The sequence below is a fragment of the Squalius cephalus genome (assembly GCF_949319135.1).
Source record: "Squalius cephalus genome assembly, chromosome: 3".
Taxonomy (NCBI): domain Eukaryota; kingdom Metazoa; phylum Chordata; class Actinopteri; order Cypriniformes; family Leuciscidae; genus Squalius; species Squalius cephalus.
In genome coordinates this window covers 31,029,388-31,043,966 of record NC_137124.1, presented here as the reverse complement: position 1 = coordinate 31,043,966, position 14,579 = coordinate 31,029,388, and the positions used below count along the sequence as shown (strand labels likewise).

Sequence of the window (14,579 nt, the reverse complement as noted above, 5' to 3'; positions counted from 1 at the left end):
AATATAGAAAGAAGGTCTTGCTGGCCATATTACTAACTACTGGGACTCAGTAGATAGACTCAGTAGAGCTATACAAGGACAGGCTTTCGGCTGGCATCATTCCCTGAACTCCAAAAAAAAAAAAGAAAAAAAAAAAGGGATGCTTATGTTTAGAATTTTCAGAATAACATTAACAAAATAGTATGACAAACCAACTTGTCATGCATGTCACACAAATACTTATGCCACAGCACAGTACTAGACAAAAACTACACACAGTAGTTTCACAGACAAGGCTGAAGCCTAGTCCCAGACTACAATGCATGTTTGAGCTGTTTTAACTTGCACTGACATATATTTTTAAAATAATTATTATAATTATATAAATATGTCAGAGCCATTGTTTTGTCTCAAGATGCACACCAGTAATGTTTTTTTTTTTCTATAGTGCACGTTTATAAAAGCTACTTAAATTTCCTAACCGATCTAAGGCCTAATCCTGGCTTAGTCTAAGCCCTGTCTGTGAAACCAGGCCTATGTGTTTTTGATATGTTATGGAGCCCATGAAGTTAGGTCACTGACCGTAGCTGGCACGCAGGTGGGGGTTGCGCAGTCGGCTGTCTTTGCGCAGACTGCCCACAATAATGGTGACGCAGGAGAGGAAGAGCACCAGCCCGATGACGATGCCAGCCACCACCAGAGGGGACACCAGCAGGCTGGCTTCATTACCCCCTTCTTGGCAGTCTGGGTACTCATGAGCATGACTGCTCTGGTTTGAGCTCGCTGAATGGAGGACATGGTAGAACCAGAGATGGGATTGTGTGGAGGTTCGAGAGAATGAGGGAAATAGAAAGATGACATGAGAAAAAGAAAGAAAGAAAGAAGGGAAACAGGAGAGAAAGATGAGATGGATGGTCAGTTTTTAAAGCAGTTTCAATCATTTACAGTAGCAACATAAAACACAAAAGAGACATTTTCTTCTTTCCCACACAGATCATAATGGTGTGGGATTATGTCAGTTTCCATATAATAACCCTTCTTTGAGACACACAAATACACTCACACACCTACCTCTCTGTGTACCGCAGATCAGGAACGCTCCCCAGACTTTCATCCCTCAGTGGATTAGATTCTCAAGTCTGCAGCGTTAAATTTTTAATCCTGACCCGTTTTAATTTTTAAATATGCGGGTGGAAGACTTTCATTTCAACTCACAAGAAGCCTAACTCCAGCCATTAGCTCCCCTCTGACTTCCTTCACCCTTTCCATTCAGACCAGAGAGAAACCAAAATAAGACACACACACGCGCACACACACACGCACCAGAGATACAGTCAGATTCAATAAAGCCTATTGGGAAAGATGATGATATTAACACTCTGTGGGCTTGAGGCCTCCAGCCCTTCCCGGAGATAAACAAGACTGAAATCAAATCAGTGAATCTGTGGGGCCAGCAGAGCTTGAATGGTAACCATATTTATTCTAAGGACAAAGGAAACATTTGGAAGTGTTCAGTGTGATCAGAAGGTCGCCCAAGGTAAACTTCACTTCAACTTTCTCAATACATTGCACATCACCTTATTTCCCAAAGAATCTGAAAACAGTTTGTCCGAAGATTTAGTCTCTCTAAGCTCCTCCTTTCCCAGAGCTACTCTATTGGTCAAATGGCCCAGGCTGTTGCGATTGGTCTACTGCTAGCTTACAGCGCGTCGGAAATGAAACGGCCATTACCATATCTGAATTTCAGCTCCAGAGGCTTCATCAGCACTTGTATACACACAATGATGGCGTCGATTTTCTGTATCAATTCCAGCGCAAGTCCTCATGCTTTTGAAGATCTTGCAAAGTGAATCTGCAGCAACACGAACCAAACTCTTCCAGGCCTCAGCTACAACTAGTGTTTGAGGGCGGTTCAAAGTAGACACTGTTCGAGATAAGCCAATAAAGCCCATAGGCTGGAATTATGCAAATATCACATTGTTACGTGAGTATGTAACAGGAAGTGAGACAGAAATTGCTGATGACTCGTTTCGGCAGTTTAGAATTGATTCTTTCGTTTAGGAGACAACAACTTTATTTGTTGTGCACTTTGATCTTTAAAACTTTGCAGACCTTAATAAACAGCTACATTACAGAAATGTAATGTTCAAAAAAGCATGAAAGGGGCAACTTTAATGGTTGAGCTATATCTTGATTTAATTGATCACATTTTCTGCCTGGAATGATTGAGCAAAATATCACACCTTACTGATACCAAACAAGGCCACAGGTAGTTCAAAATACTAGAAAGACTCAACACAAAATAATCACAGTCAATCAAAAGACCTCGACATCAATAATTTAACATTTTTACCATCACATGTGCTTTCTCACACAAGGAGCAACAGAAAGAGTAACTAAAAGGGTGTTGAGGTCACTTGAATATTTGCTATTTTGAACTTCAGTCAGTACTGTTAGCAATTATATTAGGCTACTTATTTTTTTACTGAATATATTTAAACTTTATAAAGTTCCGTATAATGGGTTTAAAATATAAATACAAAAACATTTTTAAAAAAGTATATTTTTTTATATTTTTATATATATTTATATACTGCACTCAGAGAATGGGTGAATATCACCTGTGCTGCGTTGCAAACATTTGGAAACGAAACTGAGGTGCTAAATGTTGGTCTGTTGTTATTAAACTTTGTGAAGGTGGAATACAGCAGTGTTGTTAAAACACCTCAATGCTCATGAGAGTCATTAGAAACGTGCTGTGAAAAACATGGTTGTGGTTAATTATTATTATTTCACAAAGTTTTCTTTTCTTCTAGGTAATTAGCAGTGGTTAAACGTCACTACTTTGAATTCAACTCATTCATCTATGTGTTCAGATCTGATTTATTAGCATCACTGTGTACTAATCCGTGGGTGGTCAGTGCTGGTTGACAGTGAGGTCTCTAAAGACCACATGGTTGTGTCTCCAGGGCTACAGCAGCATGGAAACCTCCAGGCATCCAGCTGGTGTATGCTAACATGTCTGCTGTGTCCTCTTCCTCAAGATGTGTGCTATTATGCGCTGAATCTGACTGAGATTGCATTTGGGAGATCAGTTCACTCCGGTCAGACTGGATTCAGTCAAAGCGTGTGGCTTATGTAAGTAGTCATGTCCTTCTGCTGTCCTTCCCTCTAGCCCTTGCATCCTTGTCCTGTCTAAGATAAAAACTCATGGCTTTATGCAGAAGGTTGCAGCAGACTAACATGCAACTCTATTGCATAATAACAACAACTTATGCTTTTTCTGCTCTTCTTTAGCCTCTTTTACACACACACACACACACACACACACACACACACACACACACACACACACACACACACACACACACACACACACACACACACACACACACACACACACACACACACACACACACACACACACACACACACACACACACACACACACACACACACACACACATCTTCTCTTCCTGCTCTTGTCATGGTTCCCACTGGGAACAATCCAATTTTGTGCCACATATTTCCAAAACTACAGCCCACATTTTGTGTTCAAAATTAGGTACTTTCTCACACTCCTATTTTCAGTTCTACACTAAGAAAATACTACTCTAAAACTGTCTTCTTTATTGTCTTTTTGCAATAAAAAATAAAAATAAAATAAATCTAAGCATTCTTAAAACAAGATATATATATTTTAGACAAAACAGACAAAATATACTATAATATTTAAGGTAAATTCTTTCTGGTAAGTTTAAGGTAAGTTTTTCTGAATTGCTAAAACACATTTCTTGAAACCATCACTCACTTTCTCAAAACATTAAACACAAAACCAAAGAACCTCTGACTCTTCTGGCAAGATCAAACTATTGCCTGAAAAACATTTTATCTGTGTTCAAAATCAAACAATGCTTTCAGATCATACACACATGAGTCAATATTATAAACACTACAGATCATTCGTTAGACACTACAGAGAAAAATGGAGAACACAGAATCCAAAGCATGCAGTTACAGAAAAAAAGTATATTGTAACAATATAAACAAATTTCGCAATTACATAAAAATGTGTAGTAATCACAACTTACAGTAGTAAGGTGAATAAGTTGTATACTGTGGACTGCAAATAGTATTATACTGAATATTGTAATACTGAATGTCTGTATATTCAGCTCTTGCATACTGTGAAAATACAGTGACCCAACTGCAAAAGCCAAAAAGGTTACAGTAAAAAACTCTAAATGAAAAGCATTTTACAGTCACTCAGAAGAGTTGTGCAACAAAATCAAGGTCAGTGAGAGAGATTGATTCTGCTTCAGCATCATGTCTTCATGTTGGTCTGGACAGAGGACTTTGTCCACATCACAGACAATGTCATCTCAGGCAAAGGTAAAAACCCTAAAGCAGATCCAGCCTTGACAACATTCTCCACACCTTTGCTCTTTCTCATCCTCATCCTCTTCCTCCTTGTTCACCACATCTTATACACATACTCATCCTCCTCTACCTCTTATATTGTTTCCATTGTTCCAACATTTTCAGTCAGTTTTGGCTCTGAACTGACTTATATTACAGTTGGTTTGGTCACATCATTAGAAATAAGTGTGAACAATTTTGAGTTGTGTGTAAACGATGACAACTGTGTTGTAAATGTGTTTAACTTTCGAATACCTGTGTTTAGCGTTTTGAAACATAAGTGCACCACAGTGCGAAATGTGTTTTAGTGAGTGAGAATGTGTTTAGAGTTTTGAAAAAGAGTGCATGAGATTTACAAACAGTGTTTTAACTACCTGAACTTGTTTAATGTTTTACAGAAAGAGAGATTTATTTGACAAATTGTTTTAGGCTATTGAGGATTTGGTTCAGAGAATGAGGTTTAGTGTTTTAGCAATTCGGAAAAACTGTAAAACAAGTCTTACAAGGGTAATATAATTTTCCTTCTATTTGTTCCCTGTAAAAATACCGTAACTCTTCAAAACTCTCTACTGAAAAGTCTACTGAAACTGAGTGTTAAAAAAGGCTTGCTCTAAAATTATTCGATTTCTGACCCACTCAAACCCAAACTGTAGTTATAGACTGTTTAAATAATCCAGTATTACGCATGATTCTTCAAAAAAGGGTACATTGCAAAAGACAAAAAGGCTTTTCCATGTTGCTGAAGTGTTCAGCATGCTATGCAAGGCAACAATAGACTAAGTGCCGAAAACTCTACTTGGACCTACGCTCCTGCTACACGTCACCACTCTGCTCACGTGGGCAGTGTGAATAACCTGTTCATTTGGACTGCTTATGTGCTGCTTTGCGGTGCAGTGTGAAAAATGTTGAAGGGTCAGAGAGAGGATGGAAAAAGTTTATATAAAACCGTATTATGATGTAAGTACAGTAAGTATACGTGTATGTTCTTCACATAGACTTACTATGGTAGCCCTCAGTTCAAGATTTTTCCTGTCATTTAGACTCATTATATCATCTCCAGCTGACACCAAGAAACCAACCAAACACATATTTCAGATCATAAGAAAAAATTCCAACACTTTACCACCTCTCTATGTGAACAAGCTAAACACAATTCAGGAAATTAGAAATGAAGTATCATGGCTAGAAGATTTCTCTATAGCGGATATTACAGTAGGGTCAGATTTACTAGCAGCTTGCTCCAGCGCAAACCCTATTTTGGCGTTAAAAAACTGCCGCCAGGATTTACTAAAGACACGTTGCAGTGAAAAATTAGCACTGAGAAGGCTTGGACAATTATTTTTGCCACTGACCTTATGCATTTGTAGGATTTTCCTTTTTAGATGTAAAATGTTTGGGAGGAGAGTATTTCAATTTTGGTTTGCGCTAGTCAAATTACTGGTATTAGCGCCATTATTTACCATTTTGCGCCATTTTGATTTGCACTGGATTCACAACATCTTGCTTGATTAATTCAAATTAGTTCAAGAATGGAGAGACCATGACAATAGGTTCAGGTCTCATTTCAGGATGGTCAGCAGCAAACACTGTTCAAGTTTTGTAAGGGCCTTTATATTAGGGAGAGTAAAACCACTGAGTGAGATTTTATCTGAGGACTTCTCAGTGTGATTACTGTCCACATAAATAAATACTTGCAGCAGCATTTACAGAAACATAAGGACTTCATTTAGATCTCTCAGCAACCAGGATAAAAAGTGTGTGAAGAGAAGGTCACTCCTACCCACACATCCAGCAGCACACACAACAACACACACAGGAACAAATACACACAAGCCTCTAGAAAGCTGATTCTAATAAACACAAGCCCTGGTTTGTCTCACTGAATATTATATGAATAAAAAAGGAGAGCACAAACAGTACTACAAATCAAATGTGATGAATCTAAACAAATGATTAGTCCAACCATAGCTCAATATTAGAGTAAGAAAAAATGCAGTACATACAGTGGGGGTCCAAAAGTCTGATCTAGTTTCTCTCTCTCTCTCTCTCTCTCTCTCTCTCTCTCTCTCTCTCTCTCTCTCTCTCTCTCTCTCTCTCTCTCTCTCTCTAATTAAAGGAAGACAAACCAAATAAGACATTCTGAAATTCATGTCATTTATTTTTCAATTAAACTCTTTCTGGTAATATACTTTGTAATTAAAATGTTGCATGTTGTATGAAATAATTTTCAGACTTTTCCCACTGTTTGTACAACTAATGCAAATATCCATACATGATATTCTGTAACCTATAACATACACACCTAAATAAAGCATAAATTCTCACAGGAAGAATACTAATGTGGCTCACTACGTCACAAAATTGAGTGCAAAACAAAGTTTAGAAGGCGCTGCAGTCCTGTATGTAAAACCATTGTTCTGTGTGTAAAGAGACACACAGGCAGCATGTATAAACACAGCAGGAGAAACTGTCAGGATGTCTTGGTAAAAAAATCTGTAAATATCATTGTCGTGATCATTTGGCCCTCTAAGAGTACATGTAACTGTCATATTATGGCTTGTTGGGTTGCCACACTCTGCAATGATGTGAAGTGGCAGGGGTTTTAGAGGCTAAAAATAACAAGAGAGAAAAATGTGAAGTAAGTGACCTGAGGGGAAAATTGTAAGAAGGAAATATAGAATATTATCATATTATGGGGTGTCTGGGTGTTTGAGTATGACCCATCTAAACCAGAGCAGGGTGATAATACATGTGTGATGCTTTTTAGTTTTAAAACTGAAACAACTGAAATACATTCAAATGTTTGGGGTCAGTAAGATTTATATTGCATTAATATTTCTAAAATATTACAGTTATGCAGCCTTGGTGAGCACTTTAACTTCTTTCAGGACTTTTTAAAAAATCTTACCAACCTCGAACTTTTAAATGGAGGTGTATGTAAACTTTTTCATTTTAATTTTTTGAAACTGTTGAGAAATAAGTTATTGATCAAATAAAGCTTTTACTCCTACAGCATGCCAATCCGGAGGCAGCTAACCCCATGAAATGTTATATATATGGACAAGTACCACATAAGTAAACTTGTAAATGTGCTTCACACCTTCAGTACAAGACAAACTTGCCTCATACAAGCTTCTCCTGAGCCTCATGAGAAATGCCATCTGCCAGAGTCGTTAAAAGTTGACATAACCTTTTACTCATTTCCACTTCTGGGTCCTAAGAGATCCAGCTAAGAAGGGCGTGACAGATTGTGCAAGCCTTGACACATCCTTCAATCTCTCCAGCTGACCCAGATAAAACAGACCATGATTGAAAAAGTCTACCAGGCTTCTAAAATTGTCAAAAAAAGCCTATTTAATATTGTCATATTAGTCACATTTAGGGAAATTTTAGTATACACTTGTCACATGTATGTTCTGTTTACTTCAGTTTCTGTGTTGTCTGTATTAGTTCTCCTTAGTCACTATCAGGGCCGTCGCTAGTGGGGTGAAAGGTGGTGACAATTATAGATACAAGTATACAATTACAAAATCCAGCAGTTATACTATATAGGCCCCTGTTGTATGAATAATTCTAATATGTATATTAGTTGTATGCCTGAGATTTAAATGAAAACCACAAAATCATGCAATTTGGTTAAATTTTTTTTTTTTTTATCTGCTTCTCTTACCTCCCTAAAAATGGTTTAGTCCGATCTAAAGTATTTCTGAATTATTCAGTCAGTGACAAACATCAGATGGACCCAATAAAATTGTAAGTCCCACCCCAGCTCGTGAACAGAACCAATCAGAGTTGAGGTGGCAGCTGCCTGAAGTTAACGATGAACTTGGTGGAAGAGCAGGAAAAGTAGATGATTGAATCATTATCCATTTTGCATACTCCGGTACAGTAGGTGGCGGTATGCACCTGATAAGTTGTGTATGCAATCTGCCTTAAAACTAAAAGAAGAAGAAGAAGAAGAAGTGGAAGAGCAGGAGACTGACTGAAAAATGTCAGGGAAAAGAAAACATAAATCAGAAACGCCATGAAAAGAAGGAGAGGGAGGCCAGGAGAGTTGTTGTCTCCAAGTCGATCAAGACGTTCTTAAAGACAGGTTGTATTGTTATTTCGCTGGGAATAAGAAAACTACCGTCTACAGTCTGCCGGATAGGCCTGCTGTCACTTTTCATTATCGGTGCGTACAACAATCGCCCGAATGATTACGTGATCAAAAGTCCTGTCTTTTTACACTATTGTAAATAGAGTTAAAAAATTGACATGAGTCACGACACATTGCATTGTGACCTGACCTGACCTGACCTGCCGGCTGAAGATGTATTTATTACATTAAGAAAACACGAATACAACACACTGCACTTGTATGAATACATTTATTAGATTTATATTTATTTAGTTGTTCTGTCCATTGTCGGTTATTGTTTGTGTTAACGTGGTCATTATCTTCCTGAGTTTGTTATTATTTTTCTGAATCACTAAAACACTAAACCTCATTCTCTGAACCAAATTCTCAATAGTCTAATCCAATTTGTCGAATAAATCTTTCTTGTAAAACATTAAACAAGTTCAGATAGTTAGACACTGTTTGCAATTATCATGCACTCTTTTTTCAAAACTCTAAACACATTCTCACTCACTAAAACACATTTTGCACTGTGATGCACTTATGTTCCAAAATGCTAAACACAGGTATTCGAAACTTAAACACAACTACAACACAGTTGTCAACATTTACACACAACGACTCAAAATTGTTCACACTTTTTTCTAATGATGTGACCAAACCAACTGTACAAGTACATAATACAAGTCAGTTCAGAGTCCCAAAATGTACTCAAAATGTTGCACTGAATGTTGATACTAACAATGGATGGAAACAATATAAGAGGGAGAGGAGGAAGAGGATGAGTAAAAGGAGGTGAACAAGCAGGAAGAGGAGGAGGACGAGAAAGAGCAAGGTGTGGAGAATGTTGTAAAGGCTGGATCTGCTTGAGGGTTTTTCCCTTTGCCTGCAAAGATGACATTGTGATGTGGACAAAGTCCTCGGGCCGGACCCAACATGAAGACATGATCCTGAAGCAGAATTAATCTCTCTCACTGACCTTGATTTTGAAGTTGCAAAACTATTCTGAGTGACTGTAACATGCTTTTCATACTGAAACCATACAGTGAGCTTTTTACTGTAACCTTTTTGGCTTTTGCAGTTGGGTCACTGTATTTTCACAGTATGCAAGTGGTGAATATACAGACAGTCGATACGCCTACTATACAATATTCAGTACAATACTATACTTGCAGTGGATACAGTTTATAATTTATTCACCTTACTACTGCAAGTTGTCATTACTATACTTTATGTAATTGCAAAATTTGTTTACTTTGTTACAATACTTTTTTCTGTAACTGCATGCATTGGATTCTGTGTTCTCCATTTTTTGATGTAGTCTAATGAATGATCTGTAGTGTTTATAATTTTGACCCGCTGTGTGTAAGATCTGAAAGCATTGTTTGATTTTGAGCACAGATAAAATGGTTTTGAGGCAATTGTTTGATTTTGCCATGAGTCAGAGGTTCTGTGAATGTGGTTTGAAAATGTGATTTTGTGTTTAAGGTTTTGAGAAAGTGAGTGATGGTTTCAAGAAATGTGTTTTAGCAATTCAGAAAAACTGTAAAGACATTGTATCCATCACCCTCTCCTTCGTTGTGTGCTTTCTACAGCCACCTGACCGTGACAACACTGTAAAAAAAGTGGCTGCCTTAAATTTATAAGTACAATCAGCTTGGATGTTTAAGTCATTTCAACTTAAATTGCATTAAACTGACTGACACAAAACCTCATCTTCAAGCACTGTTTACAAAACCTCTGACACCTCTTGCAAAATTAAACTTTCGCCACAGTTTTACCTGTGTTCAAAATCAAACACTGCTCTCAAATCCTAAACAAAGTGATCAAAATGATATACACTATCAAGCAGTCAGTAAACAATACACCAAAAAAATACACCAAAAAATAGAAAACGTGTTATTCAAAACATATAGTTCTCAGGGAGAAGTACATTTTTAATCTCAAAACAAATTTCATATTTTTCCGTCATTGTCTTTTGATGAACGAAAACATGTTCTATTACAGTAGCTCAAAATTGATCAGAAATTACTACTCTGCTTTTTTTTGTTTTGTTCTTCATCCTCCTAGTACCCCTATTTTTACAGTACTGTACCCTGCATCTCACAAACTTGTCCTTTGTCTCTGTGATACTATAATTCTTGTTCTTCGTTGATATGAACCTGCAACCAGTAAAAATCTATTGAGCAGTCAGTACTGTTAACAAATGGAAAGCACAATGTTCAGGGCCATACAATTTGTTCATTGTACAGTATACAGCCTACAATGCACTGTATTACAGTATACAATACTAATAGGGACAAAAATCAAAGGAGTAAACATGTGATCAGTGTGCTTCTTCTTGTCTTTGGGCTGGGTCAGGCCAGGCCAGAGCACTTCGTCGACATCACACGCAATATTGTCCCTCCTCCTTTCTTACCCTCCTCCTCCTCCTCCTCCTCCTCCTCCTCGCCCACCTCGCATAAGCACTCATCCTTGTCCTCTCACATTGTTTCTTCTATCCATTCTCAGACTTTCTCCTTCCCACCTTCAACAACCTGTTTGCTATCTGAACTGGCATTTGAAACAGGTTAAATCAGTTTTGAGTGGTTGTGTTCAATCAATGGCATGTGTTCTCTATTTGTATTTGATTGTTGCCACTTGTGTTTACAAGTATGGATGACGTGCATTAGAGTGCAGAATGGGTTTTGAGAATGAGAATGTGTTTAGAGTTTTGCTGAAAGATCTGTAAGATCTGAAGTGAGATCTGCAAATTGTGTTTTATCATGTGAAATGGTTTAAGGTATTGACAACATACTGCACAATTAGCTAAATGAGTTCAGGCAACTGAGAACTTTGCTCAGCCAATGAGGCCATCCTTAAAAATATTCTTGTTTGCCGTAACCCGACCGACCCTGTCAATTTAGGTCCGACCCAATTAATTATTTTTTTTTCCCGTTTAGTCCGACCGACTTGCCGGTTGTAAACTTGCTTTAAGACCGACCGACCGATTTTTTTTTTTAACTCTTCAGACAACTAATACAAATGCAATAAAATTATATTAATTATATTTTAGTAAGTATTGTGAATATAAATTGCCCATAGGCCTACATACAAACGTTGTACCCTCGTTCTTTTAAATAAAAACCCGTGGCGTCATCTATTAACCTAAGTGCTTTAGGCTATGCGAAATGAAACCGAAATCGCGACACTCAGGGCCACGAACCTGTGTCACGGTGTGAGAAGGCAGAAGGCAGAATCGCGACACACCCCTTCCAACTCCCAGAGTTATCCTTCCCGTCCAGATCCAATGCTACCACATCATTACTATTGGGCAGTTCCAGCGTTATGGACGTGACATTTGCAGTCAAAACTTGAAATATAAATTATCAGAAAATGCGTTTAATACTAATATATTGAAATGTCTGTTTATACATCTATACTCCCTTAATAAAGGAGTCCAGACCTTAGAAAAATATCAGTATACACATAGGAGGGAAATACACTTGCGTTACGGTCTGGACGTGACACAAAAAATCTTTAACTTTTAGGTGGTAAATATGTTTTAGTAATTCTATGAATTACACTGCGCAAACCAAAAGTAGGCTAATATACCCACCGGATGAAGAAGGGTTGGCTCTCCACAGAACACGATATAATATATTCATTTTATTTTATTTTTCGTGTTCGCATTTATGAGGAAAAAACAATGTTACGGACGTGACCGCTCTGCAGCACAATTAAAACTTTCACATAGATCTCAAACAGGCATTTAAAACACCAAATATTAAGGATTGGAATATCAAGCAAAATAATATTCGATGATTGATCGAAAATTACCCCACCCCCCACATGCTCACCGGCAAGACACTCCGACATTAAATTTCTCTGTAGGCTAATAGGCCTATGCGTTGTAGCCCAGTCATTAAAAATTATTTAGTTTCATATTCATGTTTAAATAAAATAATATATATATATATTTTTTATTTTATGTTGATAATATGAAAAGTGAAAAGCATGAATAAGATAAGATGATCCCGAAAATATCGGGAGAAAAATGGAGTGGGCAGACATGATTTTGACCACTTCATTAAGTTTGTTTTTATAGAAAGCCTTTCTTTAAAATGAATTTCGTTTTGTATTAATTGTATCTTAATTTCAATCAATGTTTCATCAACCAATTGCCTGGATTTAATAAATATAGCAGGCAATATAATAAGGACACGGAGGCGCCGGCGCGTGAACTGCTAGTCTCTTAAATGAACCGAAACTCAGCGTATATGCAACTTGCCTCACAGAACTGATATACATATATATATAGAAAGCATGAAATGTGTACTTTTAAACAAAACAATTCAAAATGAAAGAAAACACACTGCTCTCTGCTTATCCGTATGAAATGTGCATTTCTCTCTGTCTCCTTGATATATTTTACATATTAATAATCATTACTTTTCCCAGTTCTTTGTGACAGCTTTTAGGTGCGTTATTGGCAGCGCCGAACGAGTAACCACCGCTCAATAGTTAATATTATTCTTTGGTGTTCAGTTTATACAGGTTTTATTTATATATATATATACACACACACACTCACCTAAAGGATTATTAGGAACACCATACTAATACTGTGTTTGACCCCCTTTCGCCTTCAGAACTGCCTTAATTCTACGTGGAATTGATTCAACAAGGTGCTGAAAGCATTCTTTAGAAATGTTGGCCCATATTGATAGGATAGCATCTTGCAGTTGATGGAGATTTGAGGGATGCACATCCAGGGCACAAAGCTCCCGTTCCACCACATCCCAAAGATGCTCTATTGGGTTGAGATCTGGTGACTGTGGTGGCCATTTTAGTACAGTGAACTCATTGTCATGTTCAAGAAACCAATTTGAAATGATTCGAGCTTTGTGACATGGTGCATTATCCTGCTGGAAGTAGCCATCAGAGGATGGGTACATGGTGGTCATAAAGGGATGGACATGGTCAGAAACAATGCTCAGGTAGGCCGTGGCATTTAAACAATGACCAATTGGCACTAAGGGGCCTAAAGTGTGCCAAGAAAACATCCCCCACACCATTACACCACCACCACCAGCCTGCACAGTGGTAACAAGGCATGATGGATCCATGTTCTCATTCTGTTTACGCCAAATTCATGATTCTACCATCTGAATGTCTCAACAGAAATTGAGACTCATCAGACCAGGCAACATTTTTCCAGTCTTCAACTGTCCAATTTTGGTGAGCTCGTGCAAATTGTAGCCTCTTTTTCCTATTTGTAGTGGAGATGAGTGGTACCCGGTGGGGTCTTCTGCTGTTGTAGCCCATCCGTCTCAAGGTTGTGCGTGTTATGGCTTCACAAATGCTATGCTGCATACCTCGGTTGTAACGAGTGGTTATTTCAGTCAAAGTTGCTCTTCTATCAGCTTGAATCAGTCGGCCCATTCTCCTCTGACCTCAAGCATCAACAAGGCATTTTCGCCCACAGGACTGCCGCATACTGGATGTTTTTCCCTTTTCACACCATTCTTTGTAAACCCTAGAAATCGTTGTGCGTGAAAATCCCAGAAACTGAGCAAATTGTGAAATACTCAGACCGGCCGTCTGGCACCAACAACCATGCCACGCTCAAAATTGCTTAAATCACCTTTCTTTCCCATTTTGACATTCAGTTTGGAGTTCAGGAGATTGTCTTGACCAGGACCATACCCCTAAATGCATTGAAGCAACTGCCATGTGATTGGTTGATTAGATAATTGCATTAATGAGAAATTGAACAGGTGTTCCTAATAATCCTTTAGGTGAGTGTATATATATATATATATATATATATATATATATATATATATATATATATATATATATATATATATATATATATATATATATATCTCATATATATATCTTTTTTTTTTTTTTTTTTTTTTGGCTGTTACGGCAAACCAAAATATTTTTAAGGATGGCCTGAGTTTTAGTGTTTTAGCAATTGAGAAAAACTGTAAATACATAGTTCTGGCATTAAACTCTAGATGGCACAGGCTGATAAGTCTTTGACTCATTTGATAGCAATCACATCATTATC

At 37.6% G+C, this 14,579-nt stretch overlaps 1 protein-coding gene across 3 annotated transcripts in view; it reads right to left on the bottom strand.

Annotated features, from left to right (window-relative positions):
* bean1 (brain expressed, associated with NEDD4, 1) overlaps positions 1–14,579 on the bottom strand; it is a 59,583-nt gene that overhangs the window by 23,035 nt on the left and 21,969 nt on the right. For all 3 annotated transcript variants that reach the window (XM_079865776.1, XM_079865777.1, XM_079865778.1), the window contains one exon: positions 562–762. In XM_079865776.1, coding sequence (XP_079721902.1) covers positions 562–762 — 201 coding nt within the window. The remainder of the gene's footprint in view (positions 1–561; positions 763–14,579) is intronic.